Source organism: Genypterus blacodes, unplaced genomic scaffold (assembly GCF_046128005.1).
Source record: "Genypterus blacodes isolate CSIRO-AG114 ecotype Tasmania unplaced genomic scaffold, CSIRO-AGI_Gbla_v1 ptg000395l_1, whole genome shotgun sequence".
Taxonomy (NCBI): Eukaryota; Metazoa; Chordata; class Actinopteri; order Ophidiiformes; family Ophidiidae; genus Genypterus; species Genypterus blacodes.
In genome coordinates, this window is record NW_027467171.1 from 52,501 (window position 1) to 68,404 (window position 15,904).

General features: G+C 48.6%; 2 protein-coding genes across 4 annotated transcripts in view; both read right to left on the reverse strand.

Moving 5' to 3' along the window:
- The window catches only part of uvssa (UV-stimulated scaffold protein A), a 26,751-nt gene extending 16,254 nt beyond the window's left edge, over nucleotides 1-10,497 (reverse strand). For both annotated transcript variants that reach the window (XM_076138681.1, XM_076138680.1), the window contains exons 1-8: nucleotides 10,329-10,497; nucleotides 9,781-9,904; nucleotides 9,198-9,351; nucleotides 8,495-8,671; nucleotides 8,098-8,218; nucleotides 7,530-7,967; nucleotides 7,333-7,442; nucleotides 7,056-7,184 (exon numbers count right to left, since the gene is read on the reverse strand). In XM_076138681.1, coding sequence (XP_075994796.1) covers nucleotides 7,056-7,184; nucleotides 7,333-7,442; nucleotides 7,530-7,967; nucleotides 8,098-8,218; nucleotides 8,495-8,671; nucleotides 9,198-9,351; nucleotides 9,781-9,884 — 1,233 coding nt within the window. In that variant the 5' untranslated portion in view covers nucleotides 9,885-9,904; nucleotides 10,329-10,497. The remainder of the gene's footprint in view (nucleotides 1-7,055; nucleotides 7,185-7,332; nucleotides 7,443-7,529; nucleotides 7,968-8,097; nucleotides 8,219-8,494; nucleotides 8,672-9,197; nucleotides 9,352-9,780; nucleotides 9,905-10,328) is intronic.
- Nucleotides 10,498-10,961: 464 nt separating this feature from the next.
- spdl1 (spindle apparatus coiled-coil protein 1) lies at nucleotides 10,962-15,797 on the reverse strand. 2 transcript variants are annotated; one of them, XM_076138684.1, is made up of 14 exons: nucleotides 15,436-15,686; nucleotides 14,796-14,966; nucleotides 14,507-14,683; nucleotides 14,171-14,365; nucleotides 13,957-14,097; nucleotides 13,630-13,728; nucleotides 13,368-13,478; nucleotides 12,952-13,092; nucleotides 12,732-12,838; nucleotides 12,322-12,442; nucleotides 12,145-12,211; nucleotides 11,875-12,045; nucleotides 11,670-11,733; nucleotides 10,962-11,379 (listed from the first exon to the last, which is right to left on the reverse strand). In XM_076138684.1, exons 1-14 carry the CDS (start codon nucleotides 15,508-15,510, stop codon nucleotides 11,244-11,246), a joined length of 1,776 nt encoding a protein of 591 aa, XP_075994799.1. In that variant the 5' UTR covers nucleotides 15,511-15,686; the 3' UTR covers nucleotides 10,962-11,243. The 2 variants fall into 2 exon arrangements, with proteins under 2 accessions (XP_075994799.1, XP_075994800.1); XM_076138685.1 differs by lacking the exon at nucleotides 15,436-15,686 and adding an exon at nucleotides 15,713-15,797 and having other exon boundaries at nucleotides 10,965-11,379.
- Between the last annotated feature and the right edge of the window lie 107 nt (nucleotides 15,798-15,904).

The window sequence follows — 15,904 nt, forward strand, 5'->3', positions numbered from 1 at the left end:
GGCCAGGACTAGGCTAGAGAACCAAGCTAAAGGACCAGGCTAGAGGACCAGGCTAGAGGACCACGACCAGGCTAGAGGGCCAGGCTAGAGGACCACGACCAGGCTAGAGGACCAGGCTAGAGGACCAGGCTAGAGGGCCAGGACTAGGCTAGAGAACCAAGCTAAAGGACCAAGCTAGAGGACCAGGCTAGAGGACCACGACCAGGCTAGAGGACCAGGACCTGGCTAGAGGACCAGGCTAGAGGGCCAGGACCAGGCTAGAGGACCAGGCTAGAGGACCCGGCTAGAGGACCAGGACCAGGCTAGAGGACCAGGCTAGAGGACCAGGCTAGAGGGCCAGGACCAGGCTAGAGGACCAGGCTAGAGGACCCGGCTAGAGGACCAGGACCAGGCCAGAGGACCAGGCTAGAGGACCAGGCTAGAGGACCAGGCTAGAGGGCCGGGCTAGAGGACCAGGACCAGGCTAGAGGACCAGGCTAGAGGACCAGGCTAGAGGACCAGGCTAGAGGACCAGGCTAGAGGACCAGGACCAGGCTAGAGGACCAGGCTAGAGGACCAGGCTAGAGGACCAGGCTAGAGGACCAGGACCAGGCTAGAGGACCAGGCTAGAGGACCAGGCTAGAGGGCCAGGACCAGGCTAGAGAACCAAGCTGAAGGACCAGGCTAGAGGGCCGGGCTAGAGGACTGGTCTTGGTCTCTGGTCTTTCTCTGTCATGGTCCAAACACAGCAGCTTAAAGCCCAAACACAAAGGGCCGACACATGCAAAAAATGATGATCAGTAAAATAGATTGATAAAGTGACATCATTATCAGCTGCTTCTCTTCATGAAGTCTTATTTGCTGAGAGAATCAAGTTAAACAAAGAATAACTCTTTAAACACCAAGAGAAACTTTATCCATTACGCCCCCCCCCCCCCCCCCCCCACACACACACACACACACACACAGACCTTATAGGTTTCTCAGGTCGTCTGCTTTAATCCCGGCTGGTTTATTCCGCTCTGATCAATGACCTGAGAGCATGAAGTGATGGCCCGGCTCCTAGAGGATGCGGCCCTAACATCGTCCCTTTTCCACCTCTTTCTCCCTCTTTGTCTCTAATTCACCTTAATTTAGTCCCGATAGCATCGTGGCTGTCGGTCGGCCTGGCAGAGCTCTAAGTCTCACGGCAGAATTAGCTTTCCTCCAGAAACATTTTGCTGACGGCGAGCGAGGCTAAAATATGGCCTCTATTCCCCAAAGGGGGGGGGCTTTGCATTTTCACAGAGCTTTGGTTTATCCTCACACAGAAACATAGAGCTCCTTGCAGAAGATAAAACCTGCTTCTTTAACCCAGATTCCACATCCAGCAGACAAATTAGAGGAGCTGCCTGAAGAGAAGCAGAGCCATGAGTCACTGTAATAGGAAAGAGAGTAAAACACACACACACAGATATAAATAAGAAGAGTTCCTGAATAAAGCAGAATAAAGTTCTCTAAGTAATGCAAAGCTATGTGTTACTGTAATGGCAATGTTTCCTCAGAGATACATAAAGGAAAACTAAAGACGTAGACAACAAAGTAAAGAATCGTTTGATAGAGCAACTGAAACGTACAGCCAGAGGCAAAGAGAAGTAATAACATTTGTTTTAGATCAGTTAAAATGGAGGAATCATGCATTTCCTGTCAATGTGGAGTCAATAAAGAAGACAGAGACAGACTGAGGGGTTCCATAGGCTGAAGAAGAGGAGCAAAGGGAGCTGTGCAGCAGAGGAGCTGCTGGAGAACAGAAGAGGGTATGGAGAGGACATGTTGGGCCCACTGCCTGTAGTTACTATGGTACTTCCTGTTATCATCAGCTGAGCTCAGGTTGAGTCATGTTTGTGTGAATGCTCTCAGTAGAACATGATGAGGCTCATTTCTCTATTAGAGAGCAAACATCTGGTCTGTGGTGAGGAAACGGAGAGATTTGAGCGACTCCACGGTGGAAAGCTGCCCTGCCTTTACCTCCTTTAAGAAAAACATCATTCAGTGTAAACAGACATGTTGTGGTTGAAGTTTGTGGACTGTCTGAAAATACACCTGTTTGCATAAAAGCTTCAGTTAGATGGAAAGTTGACTGGTGTCAATATGAGACATCCCCCAGCGTGTGGGTGGCGTTAGCATGTGGGTGGCGTTAGCGTGTGGGTGGCGTTAGCGTGTGGGTGGCGTTAGCGTGTGGGTGGCGTTAGCGTGTGGGTGGCGTTAGCGTGTGGGTGGCGTTAGCGTGTGGGTGGCGTTAGCGCGCAGCAGTACTCTCTCTGGTGTGCAGAGGAAGACTGAGGAAGAGTCCATCAGCACACGGCTCCCTCTACAGGTGTGAGGCTTATTCAGCTGCTCTGCTTTCCCCTGAATAACACTTTCACTTTAAAAATGATGTGAGGGCGCCGCCTCAGACAACTGCTCTCCTGACTTCATTTGTCTCTTGGCAAGTTTGATGGCAGTGCGTTTAAAAACCCATTCAATCTTATAAACCAAAAATTAAATGTAGTGGACTGTGATGGGCACTCAGTGCATCTGCTATTTATATGCTAATGTACACTCAGCCTGCCAAGGTCTGGCAAATTATTACTGCACAGCCATAAGTCAGGGGGGGGGGGGGGGGGGGGCAGGTTAACCATCACACACACATCCAGGAGGGAAGGAGCGAGAGGACCAGGAGGTGAAGGCGGAGGAAGAAAGGAGATGAGAACAGGAGGAGGCCAGAGAGCCTTAGAGACGTCTCCATCGTGTCTCCATCGTGTCCATATGGCTCTGTACCTGACCCCCCACACACACACACACACACAGGTGAACAGACCAGATTCTAAATGGTGATGTCTTCTTTGTTAAACTCTTTGTAATGTCCCTCTTTCATATATAATCCCTGTGTTATTCCCATCAATCCGGCCTGGATTGATTGACACATATTTACAGAGTAATTAGGCCTAACCCTAACCCTGCAGCACACTGACGGGGGTCACATCTCTATTACCCCTCTGCACTCCTACTCATCCCCCCGGGATCCCCCCACCCCCCTGTCCCACAGTAACCCCTCCCTCTCTCTCCATACGCCCCCCCCTCTCCCCTCCTCACACACACACACACACCCAGCCCCCCACAGACGCCTCCTTTGTCTCTGGGGAGCCGTCAGCTCATATGATGCATAAGGTGACATCTTTATTCCTCTAACCCGGCCTGGCAGGACTATTAGCTGGGACACAACGTTCCCAAAACACTTTCCTGCCAGGAATCCCGCTCCTTTAGTTCCCCCTCCCTCTCTAAATCATGTGATCACAGTTGTCATCTCTGCTGAATTCATGTTTGTAAAACCAGACTATTCTTATTACGATTTTTTGCTCAGCTGGTTTGACTGCGATAAAGACGTCATGGTAACGACACCAACATTTGACCGTACTCAGCGTGTGTTCAGTGTGAGAAACACGCCTTAGCCGTGTAAAAGTCACCTGAGCAGAGCCGCTCAGTACCATTCAGCCTGTGAGCTCTGGTCCAGCTGAAGATGAAAGAGCCAGAGTGGTGCAGAGGACATGAAGGACCAATCAGACCCAAGCCCAACATCTCCAACTCTTCTTCATCTCTGGAGACAGATCTGCAGATGAAGGTATCAGCAGGCCTGCGCAGCAAAGGGCGTTACGGAAAACCAAAGGTCGCCGAAGGTCGTGTACACGCAGCCGAGGCTCCTCCCACATCACCGTGCTGTCCAGTTCAGACAAGCGATCCCATTGGTCCAACTCTTGATGCTCGGTTTCTGCATTTCCTGGTCGCTGCAAATGTTCACTTGGTCTTTCACCCTAAGACACCTTCCTTCCTTCCTTCCTTCCTTCCTTCCTTCCTTCCTTCCTTCCTTCCTATGTTCACAGATCTCTGCTCCCCTGAATTAGAGGCAGCACTCTTTCTTTTGTAGGATACTGCGGGGCACTTCAGAGGTCTTTTGTTCTTCAGTCATTTTACTTCTTCCACTTTCCTTTTCTCTGAATCTATCCAGTCGTCTCTGCACTTCCTTATTTGACTCCATTACTGAAAGATTAACACATCTGCTGAGGCGTAATCAACACAGCGTCAGACTCACTGTGAACATGATGGACAATGAGGGCCAAACGGAGAAATGTAGGCCAGCAAATAAGAGAAAAACATATTACTGTGTACAATTTAGACAGCGGAGTCTACGGCCGGACACATTTAGAGAATGAATGTACAAATAAAAGGAAGGAATGCTGGAGGAGAGAAATAGAGGGACAGTCTCTCTTTGTTTATCTCCAGGGAGAAACAGGCCACCACATCCATTGTGGGGTGATAAGATATGTTATCAGCAGTAAACAAGGCCGCGGCCTGTAGGATGGAGCCCAGAGTGACTGAGCACTCTCTTAAAAACAGATATGTTCAAATCATTCTGCAGCGCTGCCTGGGTTCACTTAGCACCTCTCAGTGGACGCATGTGGAACGAGCTGTGATCATGAAGAAGAGGAGCTGTGATCATGAAGAAGAGGAGCTGTGATCATGAAGAAGAGGAGCTGTGATCATGAAGAAGAGGAGCTGTTATCATGAAGAAGAGATGTGTATGTGATGTGTGTGTGATGTGTGTGTGTGTGTATGTAATGTATCTGGACCTTTGGCCAAACTTCACAGTCTAAAGGTCCAGACCTCCATCCAGCTGTTGTCCTTGGTCACTTGGTTGGGGGCTGGAGCCAATAAGAGCAGGAGGGTTAGGGTGGGGGGCTGGAGCCAATAAGAGCAGGAGGAGCATCCCAACAAGAAGAATCCACACAGATGAACCCAACACGGTGGGATTCAAACCCAGGACCTTCTTGCTGTGAGGCTGGAGGAACTTTCCACCCAGCTGGTCTCTGCTGGTCATGGTCACATGAAGGTGAGCTGAGGCCAGAGGTCACTGTCTGGTACCAGATGGTATGATGACATCACTCTGTTATCTCTCTCTAACCCTCACCCTCTCATTCAGAGCACGTTTGCTCTGCAGGGGGATCGTGAATCTCTTTGAATAATTTCAATCATTTCCTTCACTCAGTCCGTCTCTTCTTCTCTCATTCAGTAAACAAACTTCTCTATCTTCTGTCTCTCCTCCCAGCTTCTCCTTTATGGAGCTCTAACGCCCAGAGAGAAGCCAATCGCACAGCGTGTCAGCGGGCCGATACAGAGGGACCCGGTAATGGAAGGCCTCTTAAGGCTAAAAAGGAAAAGCTAATTATGATAAAGGGGCTCTAAGTTGTGTGGTTATCGCAGAGCGGGGCCTGCTGGTGCAGCAGACTGGTCCCTGACAGTGATAACCAGGCAGAGCCAGACGCCCAGTGCTCTGTCACTGTCACTGCGCCGCTCTGTTCGCCTAAAGATGGATTCACACACTACAACTTTCATGCTTTTTTTCTTTTTTTCAAACACATACAGAAGATTGCAGTCGTCGCGCCTTTACACGCCCAAATTGCACGGCTGCTGCTGAGCTGGCGTGCAGTGAATATGGAGGAAGGAGCCCAGAGAGCCCCGATGAGACCCCCTGAGCAGAGCAGTGAGACCCTCTGAGCAGTGAGACCCTCTGAGCAGTGAGACCCTCTGAGCAGAGGAGTGAGACCCTCTGAGCAGTGAGACCCTCTGAGCAGTGAGACCCTCTGAGCAGTGAGACCCTCTGAGCAGTGAGACCCTCTGAGCAGAGCAGTGAGACCCTCTGAGCAGAGCAGTGAGACCCTCTGAGCAGTGAGACCCTCTGAGCAGTGAGACCCTCTGAGCAGAGGAGTGAGACCCTCTGAGCAGTGAGACCCTCTGAGCAGTGAGACCCTCTGAGCAGAGCAGTGAGACCCTCTGAGCGAGAGCAGTGAGACCCTCTGAGCAGTGAGACCCTCTGAGCAGTGAGACCCTCTGAGCAGAGCAGTGAGACCCTCTGAGCAGTGAGACCCTCTGAGCAGAGCAGTGAGACCCTCTGAGCAGTGAGACCCTCTGAGCAGAGCAGTGAGACCCTCTGAGCAGAGCAGTGAGGCTGAAGCTAAACTGCCTAAATGTGTTTAGACTTGATGAGCGATGACTCTACATCCTGGCAGAGCATCGTAATGATGCTAAGCTAGATAGGAAGCCGTCAGCAGTAGTCATGGCGATCAGGGTTAATGGGATTAGGCCTGATTCAGTACACAGTCTCTATGATTGTGTTCGTATTGTGCCACTTCAACCAGAGAAACAACAACAGCACTTTCTAAAAAGTTCCCATATTTAAATGTAATCAGGTTTCCTGTCGCCATGAAGCCTTTTATAGAACAGGACAATGACATCATGGATGAGCTCGGGTCAACAGCTGGAACCTCTCTGGTGTTTCCTGCTACGATGACACACGCATATATGATGGCAGTGTTCCACAGTAGATATATTCATGCTCATCTTTACTTCCATTGGTCCATGTCACATTCTCACATTCCCTTTCTTTGGTGCAGTTCATTTGTTATCTGGAGGACTTACATGTGCGAGTTCTGGTTCAAGTGGCAGCGATGGTGAGGAGCGGCAGGCTGCAGTTCTGCTAAAGGCCACAGGGTGCTGACTCTAAGAGGTCTGATGATGAATAACACATCCTCACATGTTGGCACATTTTCAGAATTACTGTCTCCATGTGGACAGGAAGTCAGAAGTTTGATAAAGGAACAAGGAAGCACAGAACACTTTGAGTCTGAATTCATGTGGGACCAAACAACAAGCAAAGTACTTGAGTTTGGTCCAAGCATGCTCCATCACCACGACCCAACAAGATCAGAGACACAGAGCTGCCACTGCACCCATTTATAGTAAAATGCTGCCACCTGCTGGCCACAGCTGGTACTAGCCTTGTCCTGTCACCACTGAGAGTGAATTGTTTGCGTTGTGTTTTATCACCGTCTACGCGTTTCTAATTTTAAACCTGAACTTCACCGTCCAGGTCCTCTAGTCACTCGTCCTGGTCTCCTATACTGAGGCCCAGATCAGACTGCTGAGCTGTGGGAGGACGGGAACCTTCTGCTCCCGGTCAGGATCAAACAGGTGACTGTTGTGTCGGGTTGTGCGTTACTCACCACTCTGCGGACTCGTGTCTTGCAGTCGATGTGAAGCTCTTTGTGCTTGAGCAGGGCAGCTTTCAAAGACCTCTTCAGATCCACCGCTGTCCTCAGCAGCTGCTGATCAGCTCCTGACCTGGTGAAGATCTACATGCAGACCCACAGCATGACTTTGTGTTATGTGGTGGTACATTTGGACGGAGGACTGACCCCAGCCCGTACATGAGCAGTGTTACTGCAGTACACAGCATCTGCATATTCATTGTATGTTGTTGTTGAATGTATCTGTGCTGACCTGGACCCAGTTCTGTACAGCTGGGAGGTGTTTAGTTGTTATCACTTTGTGGAGGTCTATCACCGTGGAAACCACTGCTTCGTTATCCTCAGTCTCCTTAATGTGAAGGCCTGAAGGAGAGGAAGAGGAGGAGCTGAGAACTGAACACGCTCATTTGCATATGCATGCGTAGAACTGTGTATTGAAGTTAAACCCACCTGGACTTAAGTTCAGGTCCAGAGTGTACGAGTGAGACATGAGCCCAGAGTCTCGAATAAAGGAGTCTTCATTTAGACCCTCTTCCTCTTCTTGACCGCTTCCCCCGTCCTCTTCCTCGCCCTTCTCACCCCTTTGTGGCTTCAAATCCCTTTCCTCTTCTTTGTCCGTCTTTTCCCTGGCTGTCCTGTCCTCTCCCTCGTCTTTCTCCTCCTTCTTCCCACCGTGGCTCTTGTCCTCCTCACCGTCTCCTATGTCCTCCCTCTTGTCTTTCAGGTCTTTGCTGCAGCAGGGCCGTTCTTTATCCCCAGCGTCTTCATCGGCCGTGTTAGGTGAGCTGCTGCTGGCTGCCTGCAGATCCAAAGGCTCAAACTCAGGGGAAAGCAGCTTCATACAGGATTCTATCTCCGTCAGCGTCGCTTGGATTTCCTCACGTGAATCTAAGAAAGACGTAAGGTTTTGTTGGATTAGATGTTTTGATTCCAGACCTTTACAAGAGTTGAATGCTGTTGAGTTTTGTTTTGTTTCAGTAAGAATCTGTTTGAAATGAGTGGCTGAATGACGTGGCACCTTCCATCTCTGTGGCGGCGGCCTCCACTCTCTCCTTGTAGATCCTCTCCAGTCTCTGCTGTCGTTCCTCCTCACTCCTCCTCTCTGCCACCGTCCGAGCCTCCACGTCCTGGAAGTCCACCTGACAAAATGGACAGCTTCAATCACTGACATGTGAGGACGCATGAACCTACATTTGAGACACATTTCATTGCATTACATTACGATCGTTTGGCAGATGCTTTTATCCAAAGCGACTTACATTATATTACCACCCTTCGCAGAGGGGGGAGCAATTGAGGGTTCGGTGCCTTGCTCAGGGCGACCTCGTCAGGAACTCAAACCGGCGACCCTCCGCTTCCCAGACGGAAGCTCTACCCACTGAGCTACTGCCTCCCGCTCGGACCGACCTACTAACCTTCTTAACCTGTTTGAGGAAGTGGTAGCCCAGCGCCAGCTTCTTGTAGGCCGAGCCGTAGGTGGCCTGCCATGACTGGACGGTCCGGATGGCCAACACTTTCAGTTTCTTGGCGACCTCTTTGGGAGGAGGGAGGGGCTCCTCAGAGTCTGTCTCCACTGTCAGCTTCAAGAACTCCTGCAAGAAGAGGAGGAGGGAGAGAGACCAGAGGAGGAAGAGGATAGAAAGATGCAAAGCTGAGACATATTTTGTAACCATATCACATTCAGGCTTTGAAAATGTATAGCTCTGCAATACGTTTCTAAATGTTTGGGTCACAAGAAATCATTCTTCTGCCTCAGTCGTCCCTCGTTACAGGTGTTCAAGGTGAGACACGTATGTGGTTCAAACCGGAACAAAATGGCCTCCAAAAACAGAATTCATGCTTGCTTAAACGACTGAAAAGTCTTTGATTGATTATCAACAATCTGATGCAGTCGAGATATATTCAAGCAAATCAGCAGCTGAGATGTCAATAAGGAGAAGTTTGACCATCAGAACTATAAACGCACACAAACATAGAAGTGAATAAGTGCAGAGGATCCACCTGCAGACGTTCTGATGGAGGTCATGGTTCACTCAACAAGCTCCGTCAGTTACATTTCAGCATTGAGAGACATTACTCGTGGACTGCTCGTTCTTGGCAGAGGTATGAGTACCGTACCTGGAAGTTGTCCACCACTCGTGTCCTGAAGTGGTGCGACCTTGCGAAGAGCTCGGCGGCTATTTGGAAAGCTGACAGTCGCACCTCAGCGTGCTCCTGGCTCAGCTGAGACATCAGAGAGTGATACACGTGGTCCACGCTGTCAAGGGACTCTCTGGGACACATGGGGGGGGGGGGAGAGAGAGAGAGAGAGAGAGAGAGAGAGAGAGAGAGAGAGACAGAGACAGAGAGACAGAGAGAGAGAGACAGAGAGAGAGACAGAGAGAGAGAGAGAGAGAGAGAGAGACAGAGAGACAGAGAGACAGAGAGAGAGAGACAGAGAGACAGAGAGAGACAGAGAGAGAGACAGAGAGAGAGACAGAGAGAGAGAGAGAGAGAGAGAGAGAGAGAGAGAGAGAGACAGAGAGAGAGACAGAGAGAGAGACAGAGAGACAGAGAGACAGAGAGAGAGAGAGACAGAGATTGGTTATTCTAGTAATTGAGGAAATTATTTTTCCTTCATTGATGAAATGATCATTTCAGACTGGTTGTGTTTGTTAAGTTTGCGATGAATGTACAGGAAGTGTTCACACGTGTTTCCTACTTGCAGATCTTCTTGATTTGCTTCATCTTGTCCTGGTTGAGTTGTACTTGTCCTGATGTTGTCAGCTGCTCCACCAGCTCGGACAGCGTCTCCCTCTGCTCCATCACACAGCCTGGACACCAAACTACAACACACACATCACTCCAGAGTAAGAGACCGACAGAGAACACACCAGAACAACATGTATCAAAATATATCACATCAAATGACAGGAAGCTGATGAAGCGACACTGACTGAATACAAGAAGATGAACAGACAGACTGACAGACTGACTGACCCACAGCCTCACAGACTGACACAGACGTATGTTTGGACATAACACACTCGTGACGGCGCTGAAGTGACTAAATAAGTACAAATGAAAAAGTAAAGAAAAGTAATAAATAAATGAAACACAAACATTATAGTTCTTCATGCCAGAAGAAGAGTTTTATGAACTTCGTCCATGTTGGTCCCAGAATATCGACATAAAATTAAAAACCAGCAGGAGCTAGCCTAGCTACAATGCTACACATGTAAACAAAGCCAATGCATGTCGGCGACTTACCGACTTGTTTCCGGTTATAGCTTGTTTCCGGTTACAGCGACACATAAAATACTTCGTCGAATGAAATCTACTCCAGGTAGCTTCATGTTATTCCTGGAAGCTGTTAAATTGTGCTCATATTTCTTGTAGTGGTTTTCTTGTTGCTGTTAGCGGAAGTTATTTCCGGTTACCGCTTGTACTACTAGTTCGATTTCAGAATAAAAGCACGTCTGCGCATCCATCGGGTGCTGTCACTGTCACTACCCGGATGTTGTCCCCTGCATCCTGACGTCAACATGAACCTCTTCCCCAACCAATAACTTCAGACGATCATTCCAAGGTCAAAGGTAAACGTCATAATCCCCAGGGGGCAATTTTCTTTACAGGCAGTAGAGAATTCAAACCAACACTAAACCTTTAACACAGGAGAGATGATGTCATGGTGCAGAGGGCCAAAGGTTAGGAGGAGCTGCTCTGGAGGCGACGGGAGCAGACACATGAACTCTGCTCCTCTGAGTCTGTACAGAGGTCAGAGGTCGTTCATCTACATTCACACATCCTCACAACCTGTCCGTCTGTTTTTATTTTTCCCAAACCAGCAGACAGAACAGAAGGCAAAACTACAAACACGTGAAAAACTGGCAGTAAAAAGTGGGACGTGAGGATTCACGTGTTTCAGTTCGGTCTCTGTCTCTAATGGCTTCCATCATGAAGCTTCAGTCTCTCAGTCAGGACATGTGGTGCAGCACAAACACACAACATAGTAAGTGTGTGTGATGCAGAATCGCTGATTTTTTATTACTGAAAATCACAATCACATAGACAAAAACAGTGAAAGTCTTCAAAAGGTAAAAGAAGCAGGAACAGCGCTAAAGATAAGAATATAAAGTGTTACAGCACAGGTAGAGAGGTAGCATGTGCTGTACTACATGTGTCCTACTGCTGAGCACACTCGTTCTCCATGGTCCTGGTGGAGCCCACATGGATCACCTCCACCGCCGGGGTCTTCCTGTCCTCCTCCCTTCTGTTACGCCCTTGGCTCCTCTCCACTTTACATTCAGAGGGTGGAGAACTGAGGGGAAACAGGGAAACAACACCCAGAGTCCCTCAGCTGGTTACAGTATGAACAGTGCTGTTTATACATGTATAAACACTATATAGAGTATAAACATGTACACATATACACACGTATATAAAGTACATATGTACTGTAGGTCCAGCAGGTTTCAGATCTTCCTCATGAGGTCTTGACAGCATCACAGCGTATCCTTCTTCATAAATGTGGTTTCTGATCTTTTGTGGTTGTAAAGTTTCATACTTGCGTGTGTATTAGTATGATTATTGACATGTTTCCATACTGACCTGGGCTTGTAAATGATGACAGGCAGGTCTGGGCTGATCTTCACACGCTTCACTGGCTGTGAACCTACGACAGAAGAAGAAGACCTCCATCACGTCTCTCGCTCTTCCTTGGGAATCAAACACAGCCCGGCTCCAAACAGCCTTCGTAAACTCTCCTGTCGGTGTCGCTATAGCAACCATCGTATTCATATCTGTCCCTACGTACCGTCCGTGGAGTTCAACGTCTCTCCCTTGTGATGGACGTCGGGCTCAGAGCTCTCAGTCTGCTTTGTGTCCTCTATCTCCACGGTAACAACAGCCTCCGTCTTGGTAACTGCGGCTTCTTCAACAGGAAGTTTCTCTCTCTTTCCTTTCTGGATGAGGTTCTTCTTTGCATCTAGGGCCAAATATAAGAATAACAGTCAAACTGTGACATCTAAAGGGGTCGGTGTTAACACGCCAGGAACACGCCTGGGTTCAGTTGGGTTCTAAATACCTTTGGGTTCATATTTCTGCTGTAGCTCCTCAACTCGTAACTGCACTTTGATCTTGTCGCTCTGGGCCTTCAGTAGAGAGACACACATGTAGAATGAAAACCCGGTCTGTGACATGGACGTGATGATGGTGAGGGATGGACGGTGATTGACATGTGTGTGTTTCAGCAGCCTTGGACCTGTTTGTGGAGGCGCTCAGATGTGAAGAGTTTCCTCTCCAGCTCCAGAGCTCTCTGGCTCTCTGACAAAGCCTTCATCCTCTGGAGAGAAAGCTCTTCTCCCAAACGTTCTGCATCCTTACTGGAAAAACAAACGCGCACAATTTCTCAAACCTTCCATGGTTTGTAGGTAATTTACACCCAAACTTGGACGCTGAGGTTGTATCATTCTGGTTCTATTAGCAGGTCTGTAGCTCTGGAACACATCTGTATCTAACTCAATCTGAACTGATCCATAAGGGAATCAGGGATGTAAACATGCACACACACACTCAGGGGATATAAATCAATGATCTAATCCACTTCTTCGAAGCTAAAATATGTAAATACTTAGATACTTGTGTATACAAGTGTATCTACTGTGAGCTCACATGGCTTTGTTGAGCTTCATCTTCAGCAGGTCAGTGTAGAACGTCTCATCACGACCATCGCCCCCGACTGCAGGGGCGGGACCGGAGGGCTGTGTCATCATCACCCTCTACACACACACACACACACACACACACACACACACACACACGTAAACAGGTGCAGAACCCCAGGCAGTGACCTCATTCTCCCTCCTGGTCAGCTGCTGGATCATCAGCTCACCTCCTCCTTCTCCAGGGTCCCAAGTTTGGTCATCAGATTCTGGATCTCGCTGTTCTTTTCTGACAGCATGAACTGGAGTCTCTCCAGCTGAGCAGGGTCAGCCCGCGAACCCTGGAGCTGCATCAGGGTGGCTATCTGGACCTTCACACACACACACACACACACACACACACACACACACACACACACACACACACACACACACACACACACACACACACACACACACACACACACACACACACACACACACACACACACACACACACACACACACACACACACACACTTGTGAAAATGATAAATGATCACCAAATGTGGTCAGATGAACCACAACAACACTCAAGCATGTGCAGGTTTTTTAAAGCAGTTTGTTTATTCTACTAGTGTGACCTCATCACTATCTGTCACTCTACCTTCATGCGCTGCAGCTGTTGCTTGGTGAAGCTGTGGTGCTTTTGCAGGGACTGATGCTGGACTCTCACACTGATCAGCTGTCTCTCCATCTCAGCTCGCTTGTCCTCCAACTGCCATTCAAAGAAAGGACACATGAACTCACAGGTCTGTTCGGTCCGATCACGTTACAGACTGAACTTTAAGCTGCTGTTTGCTTGTGTCTGTCAGTTCAGTAAAGTCTTTATCTGAATAATACGCTTCGTTGGATACTCGTGTTCTTACCTCGGCGAACAGGGAGTTGCCTTTGCTGTTAGGGTCCTGGGCCTGCTGCTGAACCTGGTCCAGTTGGACCTGCAGGTCCTGGTTCATCTCGCGAGATTTCTGTGATATGAGAGAGAAACATAACATAAAGGGACTGAGGATTTAAGTTAAGTTCAGACTTCATTGGACAGAAAAGGCCTCAGTGCAGATTTTCCTCTAACCAAAAGAACAGAAAAGGTGACACACAGGATGAAGCCCATCTGGGCTTTGACTCGGGCAGAACTTTGTCATGTTTGCCACTTTTGCGATAAAGGCATTGTGCTGTTTCTATTTTGCAGGCTTACGTACCTCCAGTGCGTTGAACCAGGAGACGGCTTGGCTCTCTCGTTCCTCTTGGATTTGCTCTAGGTGGCGCTGCAGGCCTCTGTTGCTCAGCTCCAGCTGCTGCTCTCTGTTCTGTGACTCCTGAAGCAAACGCTGAAACTCCACCTAGCAGACAAAAACCATGAAGGTGACTGAAACAACACAACAAGAAACAAATCATCACTCTAACAACATTCACCTTGGTGTTCTCCAGCGCCGTGATCTCCACCTGCAGCTCCTTCAGCTCACGTGAATCCACGCTCTGGGTTTGCTCCTTCAGCCCTCGCAGCTCCTCTGCCTTGTTATTGAGACTCTCAGTCTGAACTTGGAGTGTCTGCTTCAGCTGCTTCTCACTGAGCTGAGACTCCTCCAGAAGTGACTGCAGCCACAGAGTCTGAGACACACACACGCACACAGTGTTTGAGGTCATACTATGTATTCATTTGAAACACGTGCTAACCAGCACTACCACAGTTTGACATTTTATTCCAATCAAGCTAATTGCCCCAAAGTGACCCTGATGGGTGTGCAGCACCTTGTTGTTGAGCTTGCTGAGCGCTGTGCTGTGGCTCCTATCCAGATGATCTTTTTGCTGTTGAAGTTGCAGCGTCTGCTGGTTGATCACCAGGTTGTATTCTGACTGCAGCGACTCCAGCATCTGAGCCTTCAGCTCCACTTCCCTCTGCAAAGAGTACTTGTTCTGCTTCAGAGCCTGACACACACACACACACACACACACACACACACACACGATTCCTGAATTTAAACCTCCATCATGCCGAATGTGGTATGAAGTTGTACTGTGTCTGTGTGTGTGGCGTTACATCGATCTCGTTGGTCGTCTCCGTTCTGTACTCATCCAGTCTGCTCTGCAGCTCCACCTGCTGGTTGAGACAATCCAAGCCAGACTGAGCGGCTTGGTGGAGCTGCTCCTCAGTCTCCTTCAGCCGCTGCCTCAGCCACTTGATCTCCTCCTCTGTTGCAGACCCACACATCTGGAAGGAGAAGGAGGGAGAGGGAGAGGAAGAGCAGAGCGACATCTGTAAGCATTTCAAGACTGAGCTGGGCCCTCTCAGTCCCAGAACCAAACCTGGGCTGTTGTTTTGGGTCTGGAGCGATGAATGTCAGACTGTTACATTTGGTTTCCCTTCATACAGGCACAGAGCATGGCATCAGAGTCTCTGTGTTACTATGGTTACAAGCATCAGCACCACAACATGACCTCACATCCGGTTCTCACCATATTAAAGCCAATGGAATCATAACTGCTACACTCAAGTAAATACCTTCAACATCACTGAACAACCTATCTACTTATTTGTTATTTTTCCATGAGTCAGGAACAAACTGGTACCTGACGTCATCTCGTGATTATTCTGTACTTTATAAAAATGTCACATAAATCTGCACTATAAACAAAAACACATCTCCACAGATTAAAATAAGACATTTAATAATACTAACATCAAAGAAACTGTGCCGTCTTTGAATTTCTGAGGTTTCACATTGACGGCTTCGTGTTTCTAGTCTCGTTCTCATAGTTTAACAGCGTTTATGGGCCACAAACATAGCGAAGCCCATAGCTTAGCTTAGGGTGGTTAGCGTCAGACCGCGACCGTTTCATGGCGAATGCGCGACTACGGGGTCCAGGTCGGGTTCCGGGTCCGGGTCGTTTTAACCTCCAACCCGTGAAAACAATGTACAGCTAATGTCGAGAGTAACAAATCAAGTCGTGAAATACCTTCAGCTGTTGTCAAACCGCCACAGTTTGAATGTTCCGGTGAAGTACCGCGAGAAGAGATCTGGCCTCCACGACAAAGTTGTTTAAAAAAACTTTATTTAAACGTGTTTTCGAGCATGCGCTGAATATGAACACGTCTAACACGTTATATAGACAAACTTAAACGGGTCTAAACATCTAATGTGTCTGGGT

What these genes read in the sequence shown, in the direction of transcription:
- spdl1 (XM_076138684.1), bottom strand. Translation starts at nt 15,510, where the DNA reads ATGAGAACGAGACTAGAAACACGAAGCCGTCAATGTGAAACCTCAGAA. An exon ending in GGACCCTGGAGAAGGAGGAG is followed by an intron (nt 12,839 to 12,951) that starts GTGAGCTGATGA and finishes GTGTGTGTGTAG; the next exon opens with AGGGTGATGATGACACAGCC. An exon ending in CTGAGCGCCTCCACAAACAG is followed by an intron (nt 12,212 to 12,321) that starts GTCCAAGGCTGC and finishes TCTCTACTGAAG; the next exon opens with GCCCAGAGCGACAAGATCAA.